Below are 26,011 nucleotides of genomic sequence, written 5' to 3'. Positions count from 1 at the left end.
GTTCAAGTCAAATGAAATTGCATTATGGAATACTTGGACTGAAGAAATCATGAAGACTCTTATCAAGAACATAAATTGTAAAATCAGAAGCTTAGTAAAGTAAGCTTGAGGCTGTTTAAACAGGGACAAACGTTACTAAAACGTTGGTAAAATGTTGTAACGTTTTTAGCACATCTTGATCTAAACGCAGAAGGAATCTAAAACGTTGGTAACGATTATAGAAATGTTATAACGTTTAGGATTGTCAGAACTGATGAAGCACAGTTGTACAAAAACAATTTGAAATGTTGTAACGTTTTTCCAAAACGTTGTAACGTTTCAAGAATGTCAGAACGTTAAGAAAAGCTGTATCAAATTCAAAATCAAGTCACAAACGTTGTAACGTTTATAGAAACGTTATAACGTTTTAATTAATTCTGAGCTTCAGAAATTCCTGTTTTTGATCAAGATTTTTACAGTGCAAAACGTTATAGAAACGTTAGACAATCATTATAACATTTTGGATAGATTAGCTGAGCTGTCAGAAAATTGAAAACCTAAAATCGCATTATGAGATAAAACGTTGTAACGTTTTAGCTCAAACAGCTCATTTTTGAGCTGACTCTATAAATTAGGGATTGAGCTTTCTTCCCAATCCATCTCAGCCGACCCTAATCTTCTAAAAAGCGATTTTCTGAGAGCTTAGCTTACTCCATTGTTGTGAGAGCTTAAAACTTCAAAATCCCTCAAACAACCTCAAACCCACTTCACTAATCTCGAATTAGATTAGGTTAGAGTGATCTATTGAGTGTTTATCTTGAGTAGCTTGAACTAAGAGACCTTGTTCTCATCTCTTTGAGTTGGCCGTTTGACTTCCCGCTTGATGTGTAAGGGTTTAACGGTTCACAAGTTCTAATCCTTTCGTATGGGTAATAGAAATGCGCACCACTTGAGGTTGCGAAGCCCCGGAGACGTAGGCCTTTGTTTTGCCGAACTCCGTTAACATTCCGCGTATCAAATTTCTCTAAACTCATCTATTTACTTTCAATTGCAATTTAATTTTAGTTTTTGAGCAATTAGAAGTGCACTTAGTATAACAGTTGGATCTTCTGTGGTGATAATTTCACTTAAAAAATTAAGATAGGATCATGGGATTAATTATCCATAATGAAATCTTTTGGAATCTTTTTTAGATGAGGAACGGTAAACTATTGTTTGGTCCGATAGTGATTTGCTTTTCTAGATGTACCAATTTAAAAACGCAGAACAAGAAAAATGAGCAATTTAAAAAAAAAAAAAATTAACGTATTGACATAGACAGCCAAATTTATTTTACAACTATGTACAGATTCATTGCGTACCTAAATAAAAAAAATATACAATATTTTCTCTATCATTTCTATATGACTAATATCAAATTTGATATAATTAAAGAATAATTAATCGACAATAAAATGTTTATAAAAAGTGCTTGATAACATTTTTATATGCCTATATGAATAATTATTTTTAGTCTGTACCAACTTGATAAACGACTTATCTAGATTAAAAAAATTATCAAAATTTTATTTTATTTTATTGAGAATTATTAAGCCGGTTATCATAACTGTAAAACAAACTTACCATCTATAAAATAACTAGCATAAAAATATATAACATGTCATTTAAAAATAAAATATTCTTGCATCTCATATTCTGCACTCCTTAAATGTATAACTGTTATTATTGTTAAATTCACAAGTATTAATATTGTCTATTCAAAGTATTCTAATTTTCTTATTTCTAATATAAGTGTTTATACTTCACACATATAGGGGCAAATAGAAGAACAAGGAATGAGTTTCAATTGATCTCTATTTTTTATTTAAATATAATTTTCTATATAATTTAGAGTAAAATATCATGGTACTGTCAAATTGATTCCATTCCCGCAGAAAATTTTTATTTGATTGGCACCTATAATTCGAAAGTCTGATTTCGCCAAGAACACATGTAGTTTATACTTAACATATTGTTAAATTCTTAAGAAATTCAAGTTTAACTTTGCTGAATAAATAATGTACAACTTTCAGAATTTATATTTCTTGTAAACGTATAATATAAACACTTGTATCATTAAATATAAATATTAAAAAAAAATGTTCGAACAAATATGAAGTACAAGAAGTAGATATAAGAAGATTCAATTACCACTCCTTAAAAAATATAAAACAAATATAAAAAATTTCAACTGCAAATCAGTGTTGTAAAAAACATCCATTTAGGCTGATTAATCGGCCAATTAGTTATTGGTGATGATCAAATTATCACAGATTTTTTCTATTATTTTCAATTATTCTCAATTACTCATTAGCGAATGGAAGCATACCGTTATTTACATCATTGCCGCAAATGACAAGTGTAAAAAATCCTGATAGAATTATTTATTTACAAAACTGCCGCAAATGACAAGAGTAAAAAATCCTGATAGATTCAATAATTCGTAACTGATGATGGTCCTAAAAAAAGTACTACGATTCTACAAAGTTTAATTAACTTTTGAGAGCCATAGGCCACATAAAAATAATAAAATGTTAAATGGCCACTTGCAAGTTGTAATAGAGCAATCATAATATAAAAATAAATGCACATGATTATGTCCACCTTACCCTTTTACGAGAGGTAACTATCCGAGCAACGGAGGTAGTTTTAATTTTCATCTCAAATTCCTTGCTTGATTGATATGCTCTCTTTCCTTACTACCTTACCTCACTGGAAAATGAAATTATCCCTAGAAACAGCCTTTTTTGTGACATAGACGACAAGGCAAGCCATAGGTACAATCCTTTGCTGTTGCCTTTTCGCTTTATCTCGCACCTTTTCTTTTTTTCTTTTCAAATCAGACCAACCGTCTCTTCTCTCTGTTTTGATGTGCTTCTCCCTTCTTTTGGGTGGTGAAAGGTCGAATCTTTGAGACCACAATTCGACCTTTTGTGCCTTTTTTGGCATCGGGTTCTTGTTCGGATCGAAATTTATCCTTGTATGATTATCTTTAGCAAGCGAGTGTTCCTTCTTTTTTTTCTTTTTTTGGTTGTCTAAGTAGAGGTACAAAAGAAATTTATCTATTTCGTCACTGGTTTTTCAGATTCTACAAATTTGGAAAATACGAGTGTGCTTCTCTCAGTAATTTCTTAATTTTCAATTGAGGTATTGCTGTGTTATTTTTCAGAAATTAGAAGCCAGGTTTCTCCCTTTTTTGGGACATGAAAGGAGATTTAGGTGACACTGAACTGAGTTCTCTTCAATTCTAGATTGTTTCATGAGGATTTCATTTCGTGAGAGCTACTGCGCTCCATTTAACTGTCTGAGGTCTCTATTTTGTTGTTATCTTCCTTCTTTGGAAAGAACCAAAGATGCCCCAAATCTTGCCCCCATCCCAAACTCAAACCAAAACCAAAATTCCTGCGCAAACCCAATTCCAAATTCGGATTCAGCAGCAATTTCAGAATCAGGAGAAGGAAAGACTGGTGTTTTGAGTGTAGAGGAAGTTCGAAAGAGCTGTTTGAAGAAATCAGATGGAGAGAAAAAGGGGAATGTGAAATGGAAGGATTCGTTAGGAAAAGAGCTTTTGGAGATAAAAGAATATGAGCCAAGGTATGTATGCTCTTTCTTTGTTTGACTTTGTACCTTCTAGTAAAATTCATAATCAATAGTCATAGGTATTCTTACTGAAGTGCCAGTACTTCAATTTATCTTGTGGTGAACTGGAAAAATAGCATGAAATTATTAGCTTCCTAAAGTATATTGATGTCTACTGTGCACTATTATCTGTAATGATTATTAAAATTTTGGATTACTCAGCTTCTTTTTCGCAAAAAAAAAAAAAAAAAAAAAAAAATTGTTTGAGGACATCTCCAGACCAATTTTCCAAAGGAAAAAAGGCTCATGATTTCCTTAGTGAACTTCATAATTGTGCTTTATTACATTTCATAACAGCAAAACTATATGGGAACAGATCAAATCAATCAAAATTGCTCCTCATCCGGGATCCTTATGGTAGATTGATGTATATGTAAGTGTGGTAATATTGCTTTGTTTGTCAAGTATAATGTATCTCCTCTTATAGCTAATGCAGTAACCACTCACCTAGAAGTAGATATATAATATAAAAATTTATAATATTTATCAAGGGTTTTTCTTTAACAAGTACAATTTAAGTGTTCCATGGCACAACAACTTTGAGAGAAATACTTTAGTTTAGTGCTTCAATGTGTTTTTTTCGTATCTAAAACAAGTTTATCTTTCTTTAATAGATAATAATTCTATCTTATCCAACCCAAATAGTATATCTGTTAAGAGTTCATTTTTTTTATTCCTGTTACATATACATTATTTTTTAAGTTTCCAACTGCTAGTCTCAGGATCCTTATTGTTTTTGTAATCATTCCTTATTTCAAACATATCAGCATCAAACAAAATCTATTTGTTATCTTTCATAAATTCCGGCATAGCCCCATAGATGACTTAATTAGGCATCAAATTGCTTTCAGATCCATGAATCTTGAGCTAAATTTTGATAACTCTTATATTTTGTTAAGATTTTTCATACAAGGGGTATGGCTTAGTTGGAAGAGTACTTTGTTTACACACTCACTAATGTTTTTGAAAGAAGCTTATTATGCAATTAACATGATTAGTCTAATTCAAAAATCGATGTCTTACTCCATAGATCATTAGATTGGAAATAAGGGATAAAATTAGCCTGGCAAATAGTCGGTTTAATATAATTTTGATGTGATTTTCGATACAAGATCTAATAAAACCTGTCAATGATTTACTAGCTAGTTGATAAGGTCAATACCCAATCTATTCAATGCTAGGCATAATGAGTATAAGGATCAAAAATCGATGTCTTACTCCATAGATCATTAGATTGGAAATAAGGGATAAAATTAGCCTGACAAATAGTCGGTTTAATATAATTTTGATGTGATTTTCGATACAAGATCTAATAAAACCTGTCAATGATTTACTAGCTAGTTGATAAGGTCAATACCCAATCTATTCAATGCTAGGCATAATGAGTATAAGGATCTCGAAAAACCTCCTTTTGTCATATAAACTTGAAGGTGTATAAAGTCTAATATTTCACCTATTTCTTTCAAATAGGTGAAATATGCCAGATACAAGTAATATTTTTTTTTATAACAATGTATAATTGGGCTGAGGGCTGATTATTATGTATAATCTATGCAAAAGTTATTTTTATAATTAAACAACCTTCAGAAACACAATGTTAGAGTGCCCGTCTTCATTAACACTTTGATTTGAACATTGCATTATTCAAATGGGAAGTACTTATTATAAAATTTAACCGCTGGTTTATCCAGATTCCAACATTGGCATAAAACATGTGCAGCATGTGGTTTGGTTTATTTCAGAATTGTCATAGGTATTATAGTAGGATTTGTAATAATTTGATACGGCCTTTGTTGGTTCTAGACGATTTTTTTTTTCCACATTTGGAAAATTTCAGAATTATCATTTGACAAACTTATTTTTTTGGTGTGCAAAACAGTGATTCGGAATCCCAAGGCGATGATGACGGAAACTCACCATGCATTTGTTCCATCCAATAATGATGATGCAAATTCCTTTTTCTTGTAAATTCTTCATTCAAACAAAATTCAGATTACTTGTAGATGTTATTCTAGGTAGAGGAACCCCCCAGGTGTTGTAGTAGCATGTTTATGCCATGATTTCTCCATGATACTTTGTGCATAGGAGATTGTATATTATTTCTTTGAAATGAGTTTTGGTGATTGCTTGATTACTCTTGTCCTCTGAAAGCATTTTTGTTTCTACCTTAAAAATTAAACAAAACAAGAGTGAGTCTATGGTACTATGCATATTACGATTTGTTACTGTGCTACGGCTCTATATTCAAGTTTTCAAATCCTAACTGTCGATCCGAACCGTTCATCTTGTTCTCCATATTAATATGTGTTTGGAGACCAAATTTTACATTTTTTGAAATTTTTTTACTATTTTTTTAGATTTATTGAAAATCACTGTTTTTGGATGGTCCAGAATTTTCAGATCAAGTGATTTTCTAAATATCTAAAAAAATAGTAAAAATTTTTCAAAAAATGTAAAATTTGGTCTCCAAACACATATTAATATGGAGAACAAGATGAACGGTTCGGATCGACCGTTAGGATTTCAAAACTCGAATATAGAGCCGTAGCACGGTAACAACCCGTGATATGCATGGTACCATAGACTCACTCACAAAACAATATGAACTAGCACCTGGTTGTAAAACTTTTGTGGAGACAATACAAAACGAAGTTCAGAATTGAATCAATGGGTAGTAAAGTTAGAATGAATGAAAATTGGATTTAAGATTTAGGTTAATCAGGGGCAATATCCTCTCAAGCAGTTTCCACTGATCACTCGATTTGGATCCAATATAATGATTGCAATGCGTATTATGCTAAGCAGTTACTTCTTGAAGATTTAAGCAATCACCCGGACCGTCTTAGAAGAAGTGAAGTTCAGGCATGTGTGTGAATTTTGTTCTTCAGGCATCACACAAGTTTGAATTTAATGTAATTTTTTTAGTTTCCACCTCAAACTCTCATAATTCACACTTTATTACCATTAGATGCAAAATTGATAACTTGTCACGTGCACATACTGTCTTTTTGTGTGCACATATCCCAAAAAAAATGGTGGCAGACTGAATTTTTGGAAAAACAGTGAAAAAGTGTGAAATATAAAAGTTTGAGATGATAACTACAAAAATTTTGGAATACAGAGACATATTATATAATAATATGTTAGATACGGGTAAGTGTAATAAATGGAAAATTATCATATAAATGAGTAGAACTAGGGTGTTCTTAAGTTCATCAAGCTTCTTTGTGAACTAAACTCTAAAACATATTTGATTAGCTTCAAACGACGAATTCAAAATGTTGAAATCTATCTACTTTATGAGTGATACGTCAACATGCAAAACAATTAAATTTCTGAACTAATTTTGTATAGAGCAAGTGGTCAAAAACAATTCAAAAAAATAAATGCATTAAAATTAATTTATAAACCTTCTAATTTTGACCGCTTGACTTTATACTAAATTGATTTAAAAGTTTGATTTTTTTGCATGCAGATGCATCTCTCGTAAGGTAGAAAGATTTTAGCAGTTTAAATTTGTCGTTTGAAGCTAATTCGATAAGTTTTAGAGTTGAGTTTACAAAGAAACTTGGTGAACTTAAGAATACCCTAATTTTACTCCATATAAATTGTATAATCTTAATCAAAATAATTTGTAAACAATTAAATGTACCATTTTAGACTACAGTATATCAATACGGAAAATACAACCAAATATTTACATCAAAAATTAATTGAATATTACTATACAAAATGTTCCATTAATTTAAAGTTATTAAACTATTTAAATTGGAGAATTATCATACATGATTTAGTTTTATTAATTATCTTATAAAATAATTCTGACCCGATATCTATATGATTAGTTGACGACAAAATCTTCTGTTCATATTATATTTTATCAAAGATGATAGCCTGTTAAAAATCGAATAATTAAATAAAACAATTTTACTGATACCCAAGGGCCATTTCTGCAATTTTCCAATCCAAAATACATCCAGAGTTCCCCAAAACCCTCCCCTCTCCAAGTGGCCATGCCATTTATTCTGTGCACAGCGAGAGATAGAGATGAATGGCCACCACAACTATCCATTCCCTTTCCTTCCCCATCAGCTCTTCCTTCAATAAACCCTCAAAAACCAAAGCGCATCCCTCCCTCTCTTCTCTTCCCTGTGCCTCCAATGCCCCTCCATCGCCTCTTATTCAGCCCCCTCACCAAACTGTCACCCCTCTTCCCGTCTTCGAAACCACTCCTGCAGTACCTCACTCTTCCCCTTACCCTCGTAGCCGTTTAATTTTCCTTCTCCGCCTCGCCATTCGCCACAAAGACCTCCCACTTCTTCGTGGAGTTCACGCATTACTAGTCAAAATCTCTGATAGAGAGGAACCCAGCGATGTCGTCTTTGTCACCAATCACCTTATCTCAGGTTACATATCTTTCGGGGTTCTCACAGATGCCTGCAAGGTGCTTGATGGAATGCCTGAGCCTAATGTTGTCTCCTTTTCACTCCTTATCTCGGCATATGCCAGTAAGCGCGGCATTCTTAAACACAGGGCCTCTTATGGTGGTTCCCGTGCTTCAGTTGGCCTCTTTCGCCGCATGCGTCGGTTGGGTATACTCCCCAATTCCTTCGCTCTTGTTGCATTGCTTGTTAACTGTTTAAGAAGGCCTAACCTTTCATTGGGCCGTCAAGTGCATGCCCTTGCTATCAAGTCATGTTTGAACTCATCTTTACACGTGACAAATGCTTTGCTTGGGGTGTATGCTAAATATGATAGTTATGATATCATGTTATCTCTGTTTGACGAAATGTCTGAGAGAGATACTTCCTCTTGGAATGCCATTTTGCTTGGTTTGGTCGAGGAGAGGAGATATCAAGAAGCTTTTGATCAATTTCTCAAGATGCGGATGAGTGGGATTAGATGGGACCATTACTCTCTCTCTACTCTTTTAACTGCAGCTACAGAGGGATTTGGTGCATTTCAAGGCGAAGTGATACATGCTTGTGCAATAAAATCAGGGTTAGAGGTTGATATGAGTGTGTCTACTTCCCTTTTAGGGTTTTATAAAAAGCATGGGTCAATTGATGATATGGTTGACCTGTTCAACAAAATGCCGGCCAAGGACATTACTGCATGGAATGCAATGCTAAATGGGTTTGTAAATCTTGGTTTGTTTGATTTGGCCATGGAGGTGTTTGACAAAATGCCTGAGAGAGACTCTATTACATTTAATTCTCTTTTAACTGGTTTTTGCAAGAATGGAGAAGGGAATTGGGGCTGGGATTTGTTTGTACAAATGTTTAAGAACAGAGTGCCGATTTCTGACTTCACCTTAGTAGGTTGTATGAATGCTGTTGCAATTACTGGGGATAGAAAGAGAAGTGAGCAAATTCACAGTTTTGTGGTCAAGTGCGGGTGCAAGTTGGGTCCTCGGATCCATTCGGCTTTAGTAGACATGTGTGCTAAATGTGGTAGAACTAAAGATGCCTATAAGCTCTTTAAGCAATGGTCTCACAAAGAAGACTTTAACATTGCTTTTAGTTCCATACTATCTTCATATATAAGAGATGGTCACCCTGAAAAAACTTTAAAGCACTTTATCTCATGTTGTAAGGAGCTTGAACCATCCTCTTCTTTGTTTATGGATGAATTTGTGATGGCTACAGTTGTCGGGGCTTGTGGTGCATTAGGGTTTGATGGAATGGGTCAGCAGATGCATTGTTTGACTGTTAAATATGGCATGGCTTATGCTGATCCCACCATTGGCAATGCCATTGTTAGCATGTATGCGAGGTGTGGAAATCTGGAGCATGCAAGAAAGGTGTTTGACCAAATGCATAGTCTTGATCAAGTTTCATGGAATGGATTGATGGCTGCATACCTCCTTTATTGTCAGGGCGATAGGGTATTAGATCTTTGGTCAGAGATGAAAGAGCTAGGGTTCAAACCTGATGCTCTCACATTTGTGCTAGTCATATCAGCGTGTAGATACACAGGCTATAGTTCAGTAGATACATGTCAGGAAATATTATTTTCCATGAAAAATATGTATAACATAGAGCCCTCAGATGAACATTATGCAGCCATGGTCAAGGTTTTGGGATTTTGGGGCTGTTTTGATGAAGTTGAAAAGCTGATATGTAATGCCCCTTTCAAGCCAAGCTCATCTTTTTGGAGGTCTTTACTCGAAATTTGTAGGTTGAAATCAAACCCAGTTCTCGCCAAAATAGCTATGCAAAATCTACTTGCATTAGAACCAGAAGACGAATCTACATTTATACTGGCATCAAATCTATATGCTGCTTCCTCCAGGTGGTATTGCTCAGAGAGAGTCAGGGAAGAAATGAGAAGTAAGGGGATGCGAAAGATTCCTGTCAGCAGTTGGTTGATCCAAAGCAACATGGTGCATCGATTCTACACAAGAGATAGAACGCATCCTCGGTCCAAAGACATTTACGGAGGGTTGGATGTGTTGATTTTGGAGTGTATGAAAAATGGATACGAGCCTGACACAAGTTTTGTGCTCCATGAGGTGGAAGAGCACCAAAAGGAGCATTTTTTGCTTTACCATAGTGCCAAGCTGGCAGTAATGTATGGTATCTTGGTGACTGGGCAAGGTGATGTGGTACGTGTCATGAAGAATGTTAGGTTATGCGGGGATTGCCATTCCTTTATAAAGCTTGCTTCAATTTTAACAGGTAGAGAGATATTGGTTAGAGATACAAATGGGTTTCATTTTATTAGGAACGGAGTGTGTTCTTGTAGAGATCGTTGGTAAGATTAGTTTTATACTTTGTATACGTTATTATGTATAATTTCATTTCATTTATTTTCTGGCAAGATTAAATATAAGTATATACACTAATCGTGCTAGTGCATTAGTATTAACTCTTTGTTTTGTATATACCTGGTAAGAAGTGCTTAATGGTAACTGGTAAGCACAACTATGGTATGGAACTATAAATGCCCAATTGCAGGGTGGTACTACGTATATTATACTTGAGAGGAGCAGTGCTCTATTGTCAAATTGAACTTCTTAACAAAACAAAGTATGTACTGATGTGCCGATACAATTTGCTTATTGCTATATGCTAGCAGCTGCCAGCTATGTATGCGGAATGCATTTGCTATAATTCTACCAGGGGCTGCCTGGCAACGAATTCATATCACCTAAGGTAACAGAATATTTCTGTTTAGATCCGGACCATCTGATCAGAATCCGAATAAATATTATAGGACTCCATACATTTCATCTCAAACGGGATTGATTTGAAGTTTAATTGGACGATCCGGATCTAAACATAAATATTCTGTTACCTCGTAGGATATGGAACCGTCTGACACCCTATATAACTAGTAATACAGTATTATTATGCTTATTTATTGTTGTCAAACATAATTTTATATTTTATATTGTATTAAATTTGTACTATTTCACCATCCCAAAAAAAAAAGTGGTTAGAATAATGAAACATCAAAGAAAAGAGGAAATAAGATGATTTTGTCAAATACTATATTATCTTTTATGGGGGAGTCCGAAATTTTTATTAATAGGAAAAATAATAATTAAATATCGAGATTGAACAAAGCTTTTGAATTTTTTTTCAGAAATAGGGAAACGGTATGGGGCATCACGGACACTGGCCGTTCTGGGGCATCACGGGCATAGTTAGTGCCTAATTAAACTCAATAACTGATATAACTGATGAACCGGGAAAAAACCAAAAAAAAAAACCGGTCCGTTATGGCTTAAACCGGACATTGTCCGTGATGGGGCAATACGGCCATGTTTTAAACAACGAAAAAATAAAAAACAAAAGCTGTCCGTTACTACGCATCACGGATGGAGAAAAAAAAAAAAAAGATGCCCGTGATGGGCCATCACGGACAAGGAAAAAAAATAATTGAAGCCATCCCAGACCCTTCTAAGATATGAAGTATTAAAAATTAAAGTTTAAATGCACATGTGGTCACAAGTTTAAATAAGCATATTTGAGATCTTAAATAAGCATATCTGACACTTATTTAAATGCACATATTGGTCGTTACAATGACTTCTTCTTTTTTCCCCAGAATTAAATAAGCATCTGTCCGTTATGGGCCATCACGGACAATGTCCGGTTTACTCCATAACGGACCGGTTTTTTTTTGGTTTTTTCCGGTTCATCAGTTATATCAGTTATTGAGGTTAATTAGGCACTAACTATGCCCGTGATGCCCCAGAACGGCCAGTGCCCGTGATGCCCCACACCGTTTTCCCTATTTCTGAAAAAATTTCAAAAGCTTTGTTCAATCTCGATATTTAATTATTATTTTTCCTATTAATAAAAATTTCGGAGGGTTCAAATGCTTTCATCTTCTGTGCCTTCACAATGTCTTCATTTTAAAAACTTTAATAATTTAAAAATCAAAATAAATTATGACCTTTCAATTTTATTTTGATTGTCATCAAAAACTTGTAAAAAACATACTAATGTAGATGATTTCTAGACGTTGATTTTTGAACTTATTGATTCACATAAAAACAAAATTGAAATGTAATAATTTTTTATGAGCACATAGAGAAAATAATATAGATCACATCTAACGGTTTTATTTTGACTTTTAAATTTTAAATTTTGAATTATTAAACTTTTTAGGCATAGTGGAGACAAAAACAAATGAAGACATCTAATCTTTTATTGCCAAACATAGTAAACACTATTTTGATGGTTATTTTATATGGCTCCAACTACCACCCTTATATCACTCTTCCACCGTATTCTTAAATTACCCCCATTTATATATTGATTTACCAAACGAGTCCTGATTTATTTTAGTTGGCTGTCAATATAAATCTGACCCAAAAGCATAATCGCATAGAACTTGAGTCGAAGTACTTTGATATGAAGTACAAGGAACGAGAAACTAACTGAAGAGATGTACGCTTCATAGAGGTCTGCTCTCGGGTAGGGGCAGGGCGGGCCGGGCATACACGGGCACGGGCACGGGTAGAGGTCGGGCACAGGTATCACGGGTAGACGGGTATCTCGGGTATTTTTTTCAAAAATCGTGCCCTATCCGTCCTATACCCGTGCCCGTTGTACCCTTGAGGGGTAGGGCGGTCCGGTCTCGGGTATTTTTTTTTTTTTTTTTAAAGTGTCGTATAAATATTATTTCGTGTTTATAATTCGACTTTTAAAATCTAAATAGTTCAATATCAAATAGTATATATATATATATATATATACATAAAATTATCAAGTCACATTTTTATAATGAGTTTGGCTAGTATAACATCAGTGTCATTTCAACCTATATAACACCAACTCTAAAACCTATCAAATCGACTTTAAATGGTGAATCCAAACCGTTCAAACCAATCTACTTCATTAGTTGTGCATTTACATGCAAAATTTATAACTTTTCGAATTTATTTAGTATTAAGTCAAGTGGTCAAATGTGTGAATTTTTAAGTTAATTTTAATACATTCATTTTTCAATATTTTTACCGCTTGAATTGATACTAAAATAACTTGAAAATATAAAAAAAATTGTATGTAAATGCACAACTACTAAAGTAGATCGGTTTGAACGGTTTGGATTAGTCGTTCGAAGTCGATTTGATAGGTTTTAGAGTTTGTGTTATATAGGCTAAAATGACACCAGTGTTATATTAGCCAAACTCTTTTTTTATAATTCCTACATAAATAAAATTTGTAACTTATATATAACAATTATTCTTGCGAAAATTTGTATGTTTATTCGGCTAAGTACAAATGTATTTATTTATTTCTTTACACGAGTCATTTTATTTTATTTTCAAATTCTCATTCTAATTATATAGTTTCATAATTTATTTATATCTCGAAATTTTTAGTTTACATTTTAAATTGATAATATATTTTCTAAACGTTCATTTTAAATTGATAATATATTTTGTAAACGTTCATTTATTTTCAATAGGTTAAAAATAAATTTAAAAAACAGAAATTAAAAAATAAATCTACCATTTTCAAAAATAAATCTAAAAAATAGAAATTAAAAAACAGAAATTAAAAAACAGAATTTAAAAAACAGAAATAAAAACAGAATTTAAAAAACAGAAATTAAAAACCAGAAATAAAAACAGAAATAAAAAACAGAATTTAAAAAACAGAAATTAAAAAACAGAAATAAAAACAGAATTTAAAAAACAGAATTTAAAAATAAAGTGGAGGGATTTTTGAAAATTTTGAATTTCAAAATAAAGAGGGTCAGGTAGGGTACCCGGGTAGGGATAGGTCGGGTATACGGGTACGGGTATAAGTCGGCCTGGCTATGGTCGGGTATTTGCCCAAAAAAGCGTGACCGGCCCGTTTTTTGCCCATACCCGTGTACCCGTTTACCCGACCTATACCCGGGCTCGGACACGGGTACCCCGGGCATAGGGTACGGGCAGGCAAGGCACAAGCTACCCGACTAAGGTATTGTCAAACCACTAACGCTTCATAAGAATATCCTTTGTTAAAAACCACATAAAAAGGAAATAAAAGAAAAGTTTTCAAACTACAATTCACTTTACATTTGTTTACCTCTCACGTTAGAAAGAGTAAACGTCTCAACTCGAGCCCGTGGCATTACTTTTTTGGCCTTGATAATTGTCCCCCCACTTTCATTTCTCCATTATTCTCTCAATTTTATATGTTCAATCTCGTCCACATTTTTCACAATTTATGAGAAATTTTGCGAATCTAAAACCACAAACGTCTTCTACACAATTTTATCTTTTAAATGAGATCCATGATGACATACTTTCGAGCTCATCATCACACAAGTATTTATACCTCGTAATTCAAGTATTTATACCTAATATTTATCACATATGACACTGCTGACATTTAAAAGTATTAATATCAAGTATTACAAGTATTTATATCTATATGATCAACTATTTTTGTTAGAGAAAGGTTGACGCATGGACGATTGGGGAAGGTTGATGCGAAGATGCGGGGTCCACAATTGGGGATAAATACTTACAAATATAGGTATAAATACTTACATAATGAGGTATAAATAGTGGTTTGCAAACGGGTTACCCGTGACCCGTTCCGGGTAACCCGTTAGGGGTAACGGGTAGGGCGGGTAGACGGGTAGGATGGGTACGGGTACAACCCGCAACGGGTAGATGGGTAGTTTTCCCAAAACCTCTACCCTACCCGTTTATTACCCGTACCCGTTGCGGGTTGACGGGTACGGGTATCCCGGGTACGGGCGGGTTTTTTTTTTTTTTTCTTTTCTGTTTTTTCTGAATTTTTATGCTTTGAGATTCGTGCCAAGTTAAAGGACATATCCCGAAGTCCGTTTAGATATAGGAGTCCGTTTTGAGATTCATGCCAAATTAAAATTAACGACTCAGATCTCATTCTACTCAGTCAGGTATTGCACTGGATCTGAATTCTATAGGGGTCAATTTGAGATTCATGCCAAATTAAAATTGACGGCTCAGATCTCATTCTACTCAGTCAGGTATTGCACTGAATCTGAATTCTAAAAGTAGGCCGCCAAAAATATTTTGAAATTCAAATTTTGAAACGGGTCGGGTACGGGTAGGCGGGTAGACGGGTACGGGTAGGCGGGTCCGGGTAGACGGGTAAACGGGTACGGGTACAACGGGTTTTTTTTCAAATTGGGTTGTCCGGTCCGTTTATTACCCGTACCCGTCTACCCGTTTGTACCCGGGCAACGGGTACGGGTACGGGTACCTCGGGTAACGGGTACGGACCGGGTAAAACGGGTTGAACCCCTAACGGGTTTAGCAAAACTCTAGGTATAAATACTTGTGTGACGATGAGCCCGAAAGTATGCCATCATGGATCTCATTTGAAAGATAAAATTGCGTAGAATACATTCGTGGTTTTATATTCGCAAAATTCCTCATAAATCGTAAGAAATGTAGACGACATTGAAAAAAAAAATCCACCTCTAAAAACATGTATGATTCTTTTCCCCATGTAGTTTAAGTGTTCCTCCATATAGTCATATCAAGTTAGACATGCAAGTATTAATATCTTAGTTTGCAAATATTAATTTATTATCTTCTAAGTATTTATACCTATGAATTTAATTAAACTTGGAAGACCACAGTGTTTTGAATAAATTTAATTAAACTAGTTAGTTTATGGAAGTTAAAAGATGTTTAAGAGATGGGGAGACGATGAGGAGATGCGAGATCCATGATTAGAGATAAATACTTACAAGTATAGGTATAAATACTTGCACGATAACGTATAAATACTTGTGTGACGATGAGCTCAAAAATATGTTATTATGAATCTCATTTGAAAGATAAAATTGCGTCGAATACGTTCGTGGTTTTAGATTCGCAAAATTTTTCATAAATCGTGAAAAATGTGAACGACATTGAAAAAAAAAACCTACCTTTAAAATCTATCAAATCTATTTGATAGGAGAATGATAGAGAATGGGAGTGAAGGATTTCATATAATTATTCTACTTTTTTTAATCTTTACACGCAAACAACAACAATAGGATACTTGGATTTTTGTTTTTGTTACCCGTTCTACGATCCATGCTTGCCCTTCAATGCCGACATGGAGCAAGAAATAATTCGGACATATTATATGAATTTATCGACTAAGAAATTATGAACCTGTATTCCATAATAAAAAGAAGTTGCATTGAAATGTTGAAGAGAAAAATGTTAACAGCTGAGCTATACTTGCACACTACGGAACTTCCGTAATTTTCTTTACAACTCAAGAAAATTTTAAGAAGGCCTTTGCTCCAAGGCTCTAATGTGATATCCAAATAATCATTGGAGAACATACTGCCTTGGCAAAATATTGATGGTCTTCAGTGATATTCTCTTCTAGTTGAGAAGAAACATTTTTATCTGTAATTAGCAGACAGTTCGACCATAGCAGATTGAAGCAATATAAAGGTTCTTGCCCCATTTTTCCTGAAAAAATATTTCATCAAGTATGATGTTGCTTCTAACTCGTGGATTTACAGAAATTATTGCCAAAACTAATTAAAATGCACAAATCTATACTACATAGTAGTCAATACAAGATATGTATCCCTCCATGTTTAAGGAACTTTACTTTTAGGACTTTTGCAAACTACATCCAATATTCTGATGGACTTAGCAAAAACCCAACATTTTTCATATTTGCCACTCACCCTACTACTCAAGGTTTAAAATCAACGCCAGATCATTAAAGGGAATTTAAGCTTGTTGTTAGCGAAATTATAAAAATCACTTTCTAACAAAACTACGACAATGTTTGGTTTAACACCTATGTTGGTTCCAGCAAAAAAAGAATTGCTTATCAGACTATTCAAGTAAAGGCAAATCTTCAAAACCTTACCATATCCATGACAATAATATGATGGCACTATTCAAATTGAAAAAGGCTATTAAATTGAAAATAAATGATCCCCAAAAAGTTGGGTCTATGTGCTAATTCATGAATACTGGAGGTCAGCTGCAAATACGAGAAACAAACCACAAATGTTGGGCCTAATTTGCCAAAAGTTCTTAAATTTACTTTTGGTTCTCTTTTAACTTTCAGAATCTGCCTTTTTTTTTTTTGAAGTAACAGGCAAAAGGTCCAGAATCTAACTATTAGAGTTCTGAGCTTTATTTCACTTTTCTGCCTTCATTGCCATCTTTGATAGCCAGTGCCAGACCGGTTTAAATGGCCAGCATGCAATACCACTTTTACAACATGCTGTCTTATTTTTTCACCCTTCCATATTTACTCTTCTTTTCCGAGGCTTAACAGAATTAATATATGTCATGCTGGTCAAGTATGATCACAATAACTAGCTAACCATACCATCAAAGATATTTTTATTGCTAAAGATACCTTCACATGGTTACTAGGAAAGGCAGAGGTTCGAAGAGTCTCCTGAGTCTCGTCAACAGGTTTCCTTTTAGGTGTGCTCAAAATTAATGCAGTCTGATCAGGTGTTGCAGCAGTTGAGGTAATCCTGTAACCCATTTCCCATCTTCTGTGAATTCCTTCACTTGGGTACAAGAAATCCAACTCTACTACCTTCATTATATTTTAGCACAAAAGGGTCAAGTAAGAAAAATAAAAAAACTAGGAATGTCGGAAGGGATTAAGGTATGTGAAGCCTAATTTAGCATTTGCCTGTTTTATTTTACAATTAACTATGTCAAGGCAAAGGTATCTTACAGAAAGTGCTACAACCATCCATCAATTTTATTCTTCCAAGTAAGACTCAACAATAGCAATAACTATGGATACAACCAATTTAAGTTTGTCCAAAAAGGTTCAGGGTCTTAATATCTTTTGCTTTGCTTAAACTTGGTTCTAGACATAAAAATATCCCAGTTGCGACCTCAATATTCACATAGGCCCGTTAAATTATTCAATGTGGTTTAAAGGTGAAGAAAAGCAATGGCAATAAGTGGTACCTGGTCAGAGAAACCAGAGTTCCGAGACATGACAACAGCCCAACGGCTGCCAGCTGTTGCCATGGAAGTGACGTGAAAACCTTCCTTCCATTTCTTGTTTATCCACTTGAAAGGAAAAGATTCACTCACTTTATATGACTGTTGTGTGTATGAAGTTCCTACAATTATAACACCCGCTTCAAGAATAGCTTAAAACATCGGTAGAGTACAACAAACATGCATATGATACTTTTTTAGTTTTATCATTTATATGTATATTTTTGGTGGGGGGAAGGGGGGCTGGGGAGCTTGCCGCAGCTAAAAACCACAGCAACACCATAGTTCTTTTGCAGATGGCACCCCTTTATTACCTATTCTACCCTTTTAAACATATGGTACCCTGGAGGTACACTAATGGTTTTCCAGCTGTGGTTGTTGTTTTTTATTTATTAAATCCAGCTGTGGTTGCTAGCAGCCAACTTTCTGTTTACGTGTGTTGCTGAGGGTCATGAGCTAGTGTGTTCCTCTACCCACACTTGCGGTTATTGGAGTGCATCCATATATACAAATAAAGATGACAACTGCCTTTAGTTTGTTCCTTTGTGAGCATAATTAGATCCTTGAAGAGTTTGGCTTTCAGATATTCATCTTCAAAATATTACTTGTACATACCTTTAGACATGACCACCAATGAACTGCCATTTGAAGAACCTGCAACAGCAGTTATGTAATAATTCTTCTCCCAATGGTCCATTATCCAATCCTGTTCAAATTCCAAAAGATGCAGAAAGATTATCTTGGATCCATTAGGACATTTCCATTGTATTGTCATATATACCTAATAAAACCATTAGTATTGATTTGACCAAAGTAATGTCAAATGGGGTCATCACTCATCGCACTATCGCTTAATAGATTGCACATATTACCAAAACTAAATATATCAGCATTTAATCAATAACATGTTTATATCTTAAGTCCTGCTGTATACAGTGAGAAAAGGAGTGTATTGCCAGTATATCTCACCTTGTGAAGAAATAGAGGGGACAGCTCATAAACCTGGGAGCAGAAACCAGTACCGGCATCCATGATAAGAGCCCACAAATTAGCTGCAGAAGACACACAACCGATATATAAACCATCTTCATTTCCTTTTTCTATGTGCTGTTGTAGCCTCGAATCAGCCACATTGTAGTGGTACCTTGTAAAAAATGAAAAAGTAAAAAGACTACCCAATGAAAACAATTTGCTTTGTTTCCAATATTGAAGAAATAGTAATCATAGTAATTTAAAAATTAACAAGAGCAACAATATGAAAAATACGAAAACCGAATTCAAACCTTTGTTTCATGGGACGCCTAGCATTGTAAACAGAAATCCATTGCGTGGCAGAGCTACCTAATCGGACCTTCTTCCTTGGCTGCTCATCTTCTTCGAGGTTTACCGCGAGCCGTCCTCTTTTCTGACCAACCTACAATGTTTTTTCCCAAAGAACATAAATCGTAAGAAAAAGGGAGCAAGAAAGATTAAACAATATTTATTCAACTCTTAGGGACTGTTAAGTTGGGAAATTTAACACTAGCAAGGTTAACATTGGCTTCTTCCTAATTTTTTCTAGCAAGCAGCAACTTTATATTGGAACACTTCATAGTTAAACATCTTCACGACGTCCACTCGCATAATGTCCTTGAAATCAACTTTATTCAAGAGTAATTGAACAGAAAATGTGGCAGTACATGCTAAAATTGTCACTATGACCCCTCCCCAACCCCCTCCTGGAGTTCATTTCTATTGGTTGCATTTGGTAGAAAATATGGTGGGAACTATGAACACAGAAACCCATGTTAACTCCTATGTATTCCCCTCTTTCATAACGGCGCATCATAGCATACTAGAAATAAGATATGGCAAAAGATTGAGAGAGAGAGAGAGAGAGATAAGAAGGCTAATTTAGAAACTTAGGAGAGAGTATTGGTCTCAAAAGAATGGAATAACACTAGCAAAGGTCTTCGGAGTAAGAAAAACTAATTGGCCAGAATTACCTAATCCTGTCAATTAATCATTGAGAATTTCTCAATTTCAAGGACTAAATTTCCTTCCTTTTGTAAACACAATGTCAAGATGTTGATTCATGCTAAAACATAATAGCAAGACCAAGAGAGAACCTTTAAAGCACCATCAATTCTGATAGGCCTTGAAGCAGCACATTGCTCAATCAAGCTATCGAAAAGGGATACAAGCTTGGTGTAGTTTGGCTCCTCATCATACTTCAAATTTGTTACAATTTCAAGGAAGTGTTTGAATGGGGGAGGACAAAAACAGCACAACAGCTCAGGAGAAGTTGACATTTTCTTCTTGCAGACAAGAAAACTCTTGTTGTCTCCCTGCAGATCAAATTCAAAGAGAAATTAGGCAAGATATTAACTAGAACTACCTTACTCACAAATGAAGAAAAAGAGTAATTCAAAAAGAAAAGGAAATAAACAGTTGGACGTTTTTCCTTTTTTTCGTTTTATTTACACCCAGCTGCCATACCATTTCCATGTCAAATGGCCATATTAGCATAAAAACACCAATATATTAATAATCGGAATATACCAAAATCAGTGCCAAAGAACTAATTTTTACCTGATAACCTTGCCAAGGAAGCCTTCCTTTGATTAGAAAAACCAAAGTGTATGCAAGGGACTCTAAATCATCTCTCCTACTACCAGTACGGCCTAAATGGGCATGAGCACTAGCATATCTTACAGTTCCCCTGAAAGAAGAAAGTAAAATTTAAAGTTGAAAAAATAAAGAAAGGAAAATCATATTGGATGATCCAGAAAAAGCACAACGAACCGAAAAATATCTGGCCTCTGGTCATATTCGACATGTTGACCTGATGCTTCCTTCCATTTTGAGGCTGAAATAGGTCCCACAAATTCCAAGAGAAGTTAATCAGATAAAGAGGAAATTTTCTGAGATTCCTAATTAAAGAGAACCACTTAAATAGCAAAAATGCAGGTGAGAGTTGACTCAAGGTTAAGGTTATTGGAATGCCGTCCTGCTTATATTTTCACTGCTTAAAAACAATAAGATAAAAAGTAAATAAACAAATAATGTCATGGTAAAAGATTTACCAAGCCCAAGATCAATAAGAAAAAGTTTCTTCTCATCAGGTGTGCCCGGTTGACCAAGCAAAAAGTTCTCAGGTTTAACATCTCCATGCACAAATCTGACAGAATAAATTAAAGTTCAGTTTGATTTAGGAATTGAAAGGGAAAAAAGGAGAGAAACAAAAGCAAAACTATAGCTGATACCCCTTGGAATGAAGCTTCTCGAGGATGGATATTGCCTCCACAGCTATACAAGCAACCATAGTAGGTGACATCCTATTGTTTGAATTAAGAAAATATGCCTTCAGAAACAACAATTTTCAAACTCACAATATATGCTTTCATATTCTTGCCGTGCCTGTTTTGTGCTTTCAAAACAGATTAGGGATAGGAATATTCTCAACATTTGCAACATATATACTCACATGACCTCTTTTTTTTTCCTGATGCCTGAACAAGAGTGGGTCATACCAAATCATAAATTTTCCTGATTTATTATTTTTTTTAACGGAGAAGGTTTACATGACCCGCATACATAATATTTTTCATGGTGGCAGCCCACAATCATAAAAGTTAAATGTTCTGAGTTAAGAATTAAGATGTTAACTTACGATTGACCAACTGAATTCCATACATCCCATAGACTGGGTCCAAGCATATCCATAACCTAAAAAATAATTGTATGTTAGTTATAAGTCAGTCAACTCAATAGCTACCGCCAAACCACAGTACTATACCGGCCAAAATCATCAGGTAATGCCTCCACCAGTGCCAGTATCCTTTCAACTCAATTTACTATTGTTTTCTTAGTTGTTTGTTAATTGATAATTTGTGCGCTGGTACCATACCTATTGGATATGAGGTACATTTTTTATTTTTATTTTAAGTAGGCCAGCAATAGATATGAGGTACCCTATGCGCTTCCTTTTCTTAATTAAGTAAAAAGCTATCTGTTCACCATGGTAACCATCTTGAAGCCTCTTTCTTTGCCTCAATCAGGTTTCCTCCAGATTTGCCATCACTTCCTGGATTCTTAAAATGTACAGGTATGGAAACAGATACTTACCATAATGTAGTAGTCCCCTTGACGGCCCATGTAGTGAGCTGAAGGCACTCCATAAGACCCATTAAGTGTGCTTCAAACAAAGATTATAATAATAAACAATCAGAAATACAATGGAAAACCCAGCTAGATATAAAAGGAAAGAAGAGAAGTATGTACAATAATACTCACTGATAAACTTGCCACTCGTATGGGGGACCATAATTGCACCCCTTGCTGCTCCTATGCTCAAATTTCAGCGCAACCTGTTCAAAGATAATGCTACTGTAAAATGGGTATGAAAAGCATAGATATTTTTTCCAACTGGAACTTCAAAATAATGTATTCTTGAGGGAATTTGACTAGGAATAAACAGTGTAGTAGAATTACAAATATTAAAGGGTTCTAAATAGCTAGCTATAGCGCTATCAGCCGTTTTCGACGCTATAGCTAGCTATAGATGTTTTTTTAGTCTTTCTGCGATGACACAATAATCGCTATTTAGAACCTTGAATTTTAAGACTAAAGCCACCAAATTCTCTGCAGAACTCGGAATACAAAGGCACCTACTGAAGCTTAGCATTTTGATTTGCAAACTAAGCAGGAATAAAGCGCCCAGAACTGCCCTTAATCCCACCAGACTAAGAACATCAAAACAAGAATTTCCCCTTAATCCCGCCAGCACTGCCCTTCCCAGAATGAATGGTCATTAATTATTTTCTTATTTGCTTCAAATTAATTTAATAATGGATGTTCTACCTCATACGCATCAGGGCCTGTGCGACCTGTCCCACCTGATGCTCTCCTTCCTACATAGACCTGGCCAAAACCTCCTTTACCTAACTTCCGATCAGTTATATATTCTGGTGAATTTCCAACTTGGACCTGCAAGCAAACAAAAGAGAGAGAAAACAATTATCCTCTCATTTGGGTTATGTGAAAGAGAAATTTAATAATTAAGTAAACAAATTTTCAATGGAGCCTCAGGAATGAAATTTAAACATCAAACAAAATAGAGAAGGCAGGAATTAGTAACTGAAAGAATGAGATCCGGGTCAAGTTTATCTGGCTACATACTGTATCAAACCTGATCAGCATGGTATTGGTAGCATGGTTCGCAAATAACTTTTGCTTAATAAAAAGCATGCCTTAGATCAGCCTTAGATCAGAAATATGTAGAATATAATAATACAGAATGTTTCCTTCCTGAAATGGCATATAACCAACTTGCTGTAATTTTTCTATTGTATGCATTGCATTTAAAATGAAGACTGTTAAAGATCAAAATTCTTGTACTAGTTTATACAGGTATAAATATAAAGCCATCTTTCCATTTTCTTTCTTTAGGTCAATCCTACAGGTTGCTTTTGAAATAAAAGGATATGTTAAAGATCAATCAAATTTAAAATTCAGTTAAAAGCATACCCGTTCTGGTACAGGCACGGTGCTTGCATCTTCCTCAGCCCCTACAATTTTCTCGGGACTCTCACCGTCCATCCTCAATTCCTTCCTCTCTTGGTCTTCGTGGTTCAATGCTGGGTCTTGGGCCCTGCTAATGGGTTGGACGGGTTCCAAGTTAATAACCGGGCTGCCTCTACCTCTCCCGCCCCTTCTAGCTCTGGTCTGAGCAGGTGCGGCTGCTTTACTTGTGCCTCTTCCTGCCCCGCGCCTTGGTGGCCGCTTATTATTGGCTGTTGGTGGCGTTTGCTGATCAAGTCTGTTGTTAGACTGTAACCGCGCTTGTCTGGTCCCACTTCTCAGCTCTGGCATTGTCTCTCCCCATGCAATTTTGGGTTACGTTATCTCATTTTTGTATCCCCTTGTTTCCTTCTATTCCTGATCTTTAACTGCAACAATCCGAAACTGCTTGGGTTATACAAAAGCATTTGCTGAGGTTGGAGACACGCAAAAACATTAATATGACCCTTGCAAAGAAGCCGTTGTCGGTAACTTGAGCAACAGGCAGAACTATGAAAGGCATGAAACATGAAAATTAAGCAAAACAATAGCACCATTCTAGGTCGATTTTTTAACAATGCCACATTTAACACATCAGTTCTGACCATGAAAGGAGAAAATGGAGCTGAACAATCAAAGGGGGTATATTTCCCTATAACTGTTATAAAGAGAAAGAGATACTTTCTGTCACAGTAACCTTTTGACAACGAATCGAATGCACCGAATACAGGAGAAAAGAAAGAGTGTCCCCATCAACTACTGTTGAAATTTTCACGGATGTATGAAGACTGTAGCCTTTTATCATAATAAGAAATAACCCATTAATCTTTTTTATCTCTTTTATCACTCATCTCCTTAATCATAAGTAAATCTATAGGCAAAGAAATCGAAAATGCATACTTTCCTTCGAAAATTAACAAGAAAACCAAATTAGCTCAACTAACCCACTTATATTTCTAAATGATTTACAGCAAAAATCAATCTCTCACCCAAAAAAAAAATGTCACAAACAAAGAAACGAAGTCTGCTATAACATCAGAGGTGTTTCATCCCAGTTACTAGTCATCAAATTCCACATCCGATGAACTACAAAACCCAGCAAAGCTATATCTAAAAAAAAAGGTCGATTCTCCCACCAAAAAAACCCGATGAAAAACACGATCGGAGGAAATTTAAGAGGGATCGGAGACTATTACATTGGATTGTTTGGATCGAACTGGAGATTCGAGCGATCGGTGGAGGAGACTTCTATCGAAAATCGTGTGGAGAGATTTTAGTTCTTGGATTATATTACAAGAGAGGTCGTGTTGTGTCCCTCTTGTTTTCGTGTTGGTTGTATGGTGTGTTGGTGTGCTGCCCGCCGCTGTGAGGAAAGAAATATCAAAAGAAAAATAATTTCAGAATGGGATCTTTCCGTCTTTCTTATTGGCACTGGAACAGCTCATGCACGCACAAATTACATCTATACTAGCGATTATGTAATACAATCAGAACCGTCCGATTAAAATTAAACAATGCACCAAAATCGTGACAACCGTCCGATTAAAATTAAACGCTGATTTCGAATTAAACAATTTTATTAGACAGTTTTTTCTAGATAAGTTCGATCCAAATCTAACAGCTTTAAATCACATGTAATGGTTACAATTGGAGCACGGGAATGAAAGCGCATGCATCGCATTGTATGTGGTTCTGATCTATTTATCGCATTTTATATTAGGAAAGGGTTAGGAGTACTGTCCACTCAAATTGTTTCTGAATATTTTTATTTTTCATTGTAGTTAGTTAGATATTAATCATTATTAAAAATGAGTGTCTAATTACAAAGGAGGAGTACTGAATTGTTAAATAAATGAATATATTTGTGATTTGTCAATTATAATAAATTTAAAAATTAGCAACTTTAGAAATGTAATAATAATAAAATTGAGTTGTTTCTAAAAATACATATGTATTTGACGTATATGATGGTTTATTTAACAACTAGATAGTCGCTAGTCCCTCTTAACATTTATAAATATCCAATTAACACTTAGCTAGGTATTAGGTGTGAGAATCTGTTGTTTTTCTTCAAAAAGTAGGAACTTTTTTTTGTTCATCTAAGTGTTTAAATATTTTCAACAGTTCATATATATATATATTTTTTTTTAAAGAGAAAAAAAATAGCAGATTTTATCTTCAAATCTGAATTGTTGAAAAACATTTGGACAGTGAGATGAAAAAAAACATGTTTTCACTTTTCTAGAAAAATAGTAGATTTGATTTCAAATATTAAAGTAATATGCTATATCACGATATCTAATTGACTCGTGACAATTCCATGTAATCTTCTCTATCTTCTGGAAGAAGAGGCGGAAGAATATGATT

At 34.8% G+C, this 26,011-nt stretch overlaps 2 protein-coding genes and 1 long non-coding RNA gene across 5 annotated transcripts; 1 reads left to right on the top strand and 2 right to left on the bottom strand.

Moving 5' to 3' along the window:
• Positions 1 to 2,836: 2,836 nt before the first annotated feature.
• Positions 2,837 to 3,301, bottom strand: LOC144558615 (uncharacterized). Its single transcript, XR_013512951.1, has 2 exons — positions 3,126 to 3,301; positions 2,837 to 3,030 (listed from the first exon to the last, which is right to left on the bottom strand). It is a non-coding gene; the product is annotated as an uncharacterized LOC144558615 (long non-coding RNA).
• A 4,375-nt stretch (positions 3,302 to 7,676) lies between these two features.
• EMB175 (Pentatricopeptide repeat (PPR) superfamily protein) lies at positions 7,677 to 10,470 on the top strand. Its single transcript, XM_078307324.1, has one exon. It carries the CDS (start codon positions 7,709 to 7,711, stop codon positions 10,415 to 10,417), a length of 2,709 nt encoding a protein of 902 aa, XP_078163450.1. The 5' UTR covers positions 7,677 to 7,708; the 3' UTR covers positions 10,418 to 10,470.
• A 5,785-nt stretch (positions 10,471 to 16,255) lies between these two features.
• On the bottom strand, positions 16,256 to 25,043 carry LOC144558326 (casein kinase 1-like protein HD16). Of its 3 annotated transcripts, none has more exons than XM_078307144.1 (17): positions 24,841 to 25,043; positions 23,612 to 24,033; positions 22,946 to 23,071; positions 22,379 to 22,452; positions 22,211 to 22,280; positions 21,756 to 21,811; positions 21,349 to 21,420; positions 21,169 to 21,263; positions 20,888 to 20,951; positions 20,675 to 20,804; positions 20,212 to 20,430; positions 19,387 to 19,517; positions 19,073 to 19,247; positions 18,719 to 18,809; positions 18,068 to 18,225; positions 17,493 to 17,681; positions 16,256 to 16,579 (listed from the first exon to the last, which is right to left on the bottom strand). In XM_078307144.1, the coding sequence occupies exons 2-17, from the start codon at positions 23,954 to 23,956 to the stop codon at positions 16,520 to 16,522; spliced, it is 2,055 nt and encodes a 684-aa protein (XP_078163270.1). In that variant the 5' UTR covers positions 23,957 to 24,033; positions 24,841 to 25,043; the 3' UTR covers positions 16,256 to 16,519. The 3 variants fall into 3 exon arrangements, with proteins under 3 accessions (XP_078163270.1, XP_078163273.1, XP_078163271.1); XM_078307147.1 differs by having other exon boundaries at positions 23,612 to 24,049; positions 24,841 to 25,031; XM_078307145.1 differs by lacking the exon at positions 24,841 to 25,043 and adding an exon at positions 24,342 to 24,439.
• Between the last annotated feature and the right edge of the window lie 968 nt (positions 25,044 to 26,011).

Source organism: Carex rostrata, chromosome 8 (assembly GCF_964058835.1).
Source record: "Carex rostrata chromosome 8, lpCarRost1.2, whole genome shotgun sequence".
NCBI lineage: Eukaryota > Viridiplantae > Streptophyta > Magnoliopsida > Poales > Cyperaceae > Carex > Carex rostrata.
This window is presented reverse-complemented; position numbering and strand designations above follow the sequence as displayed.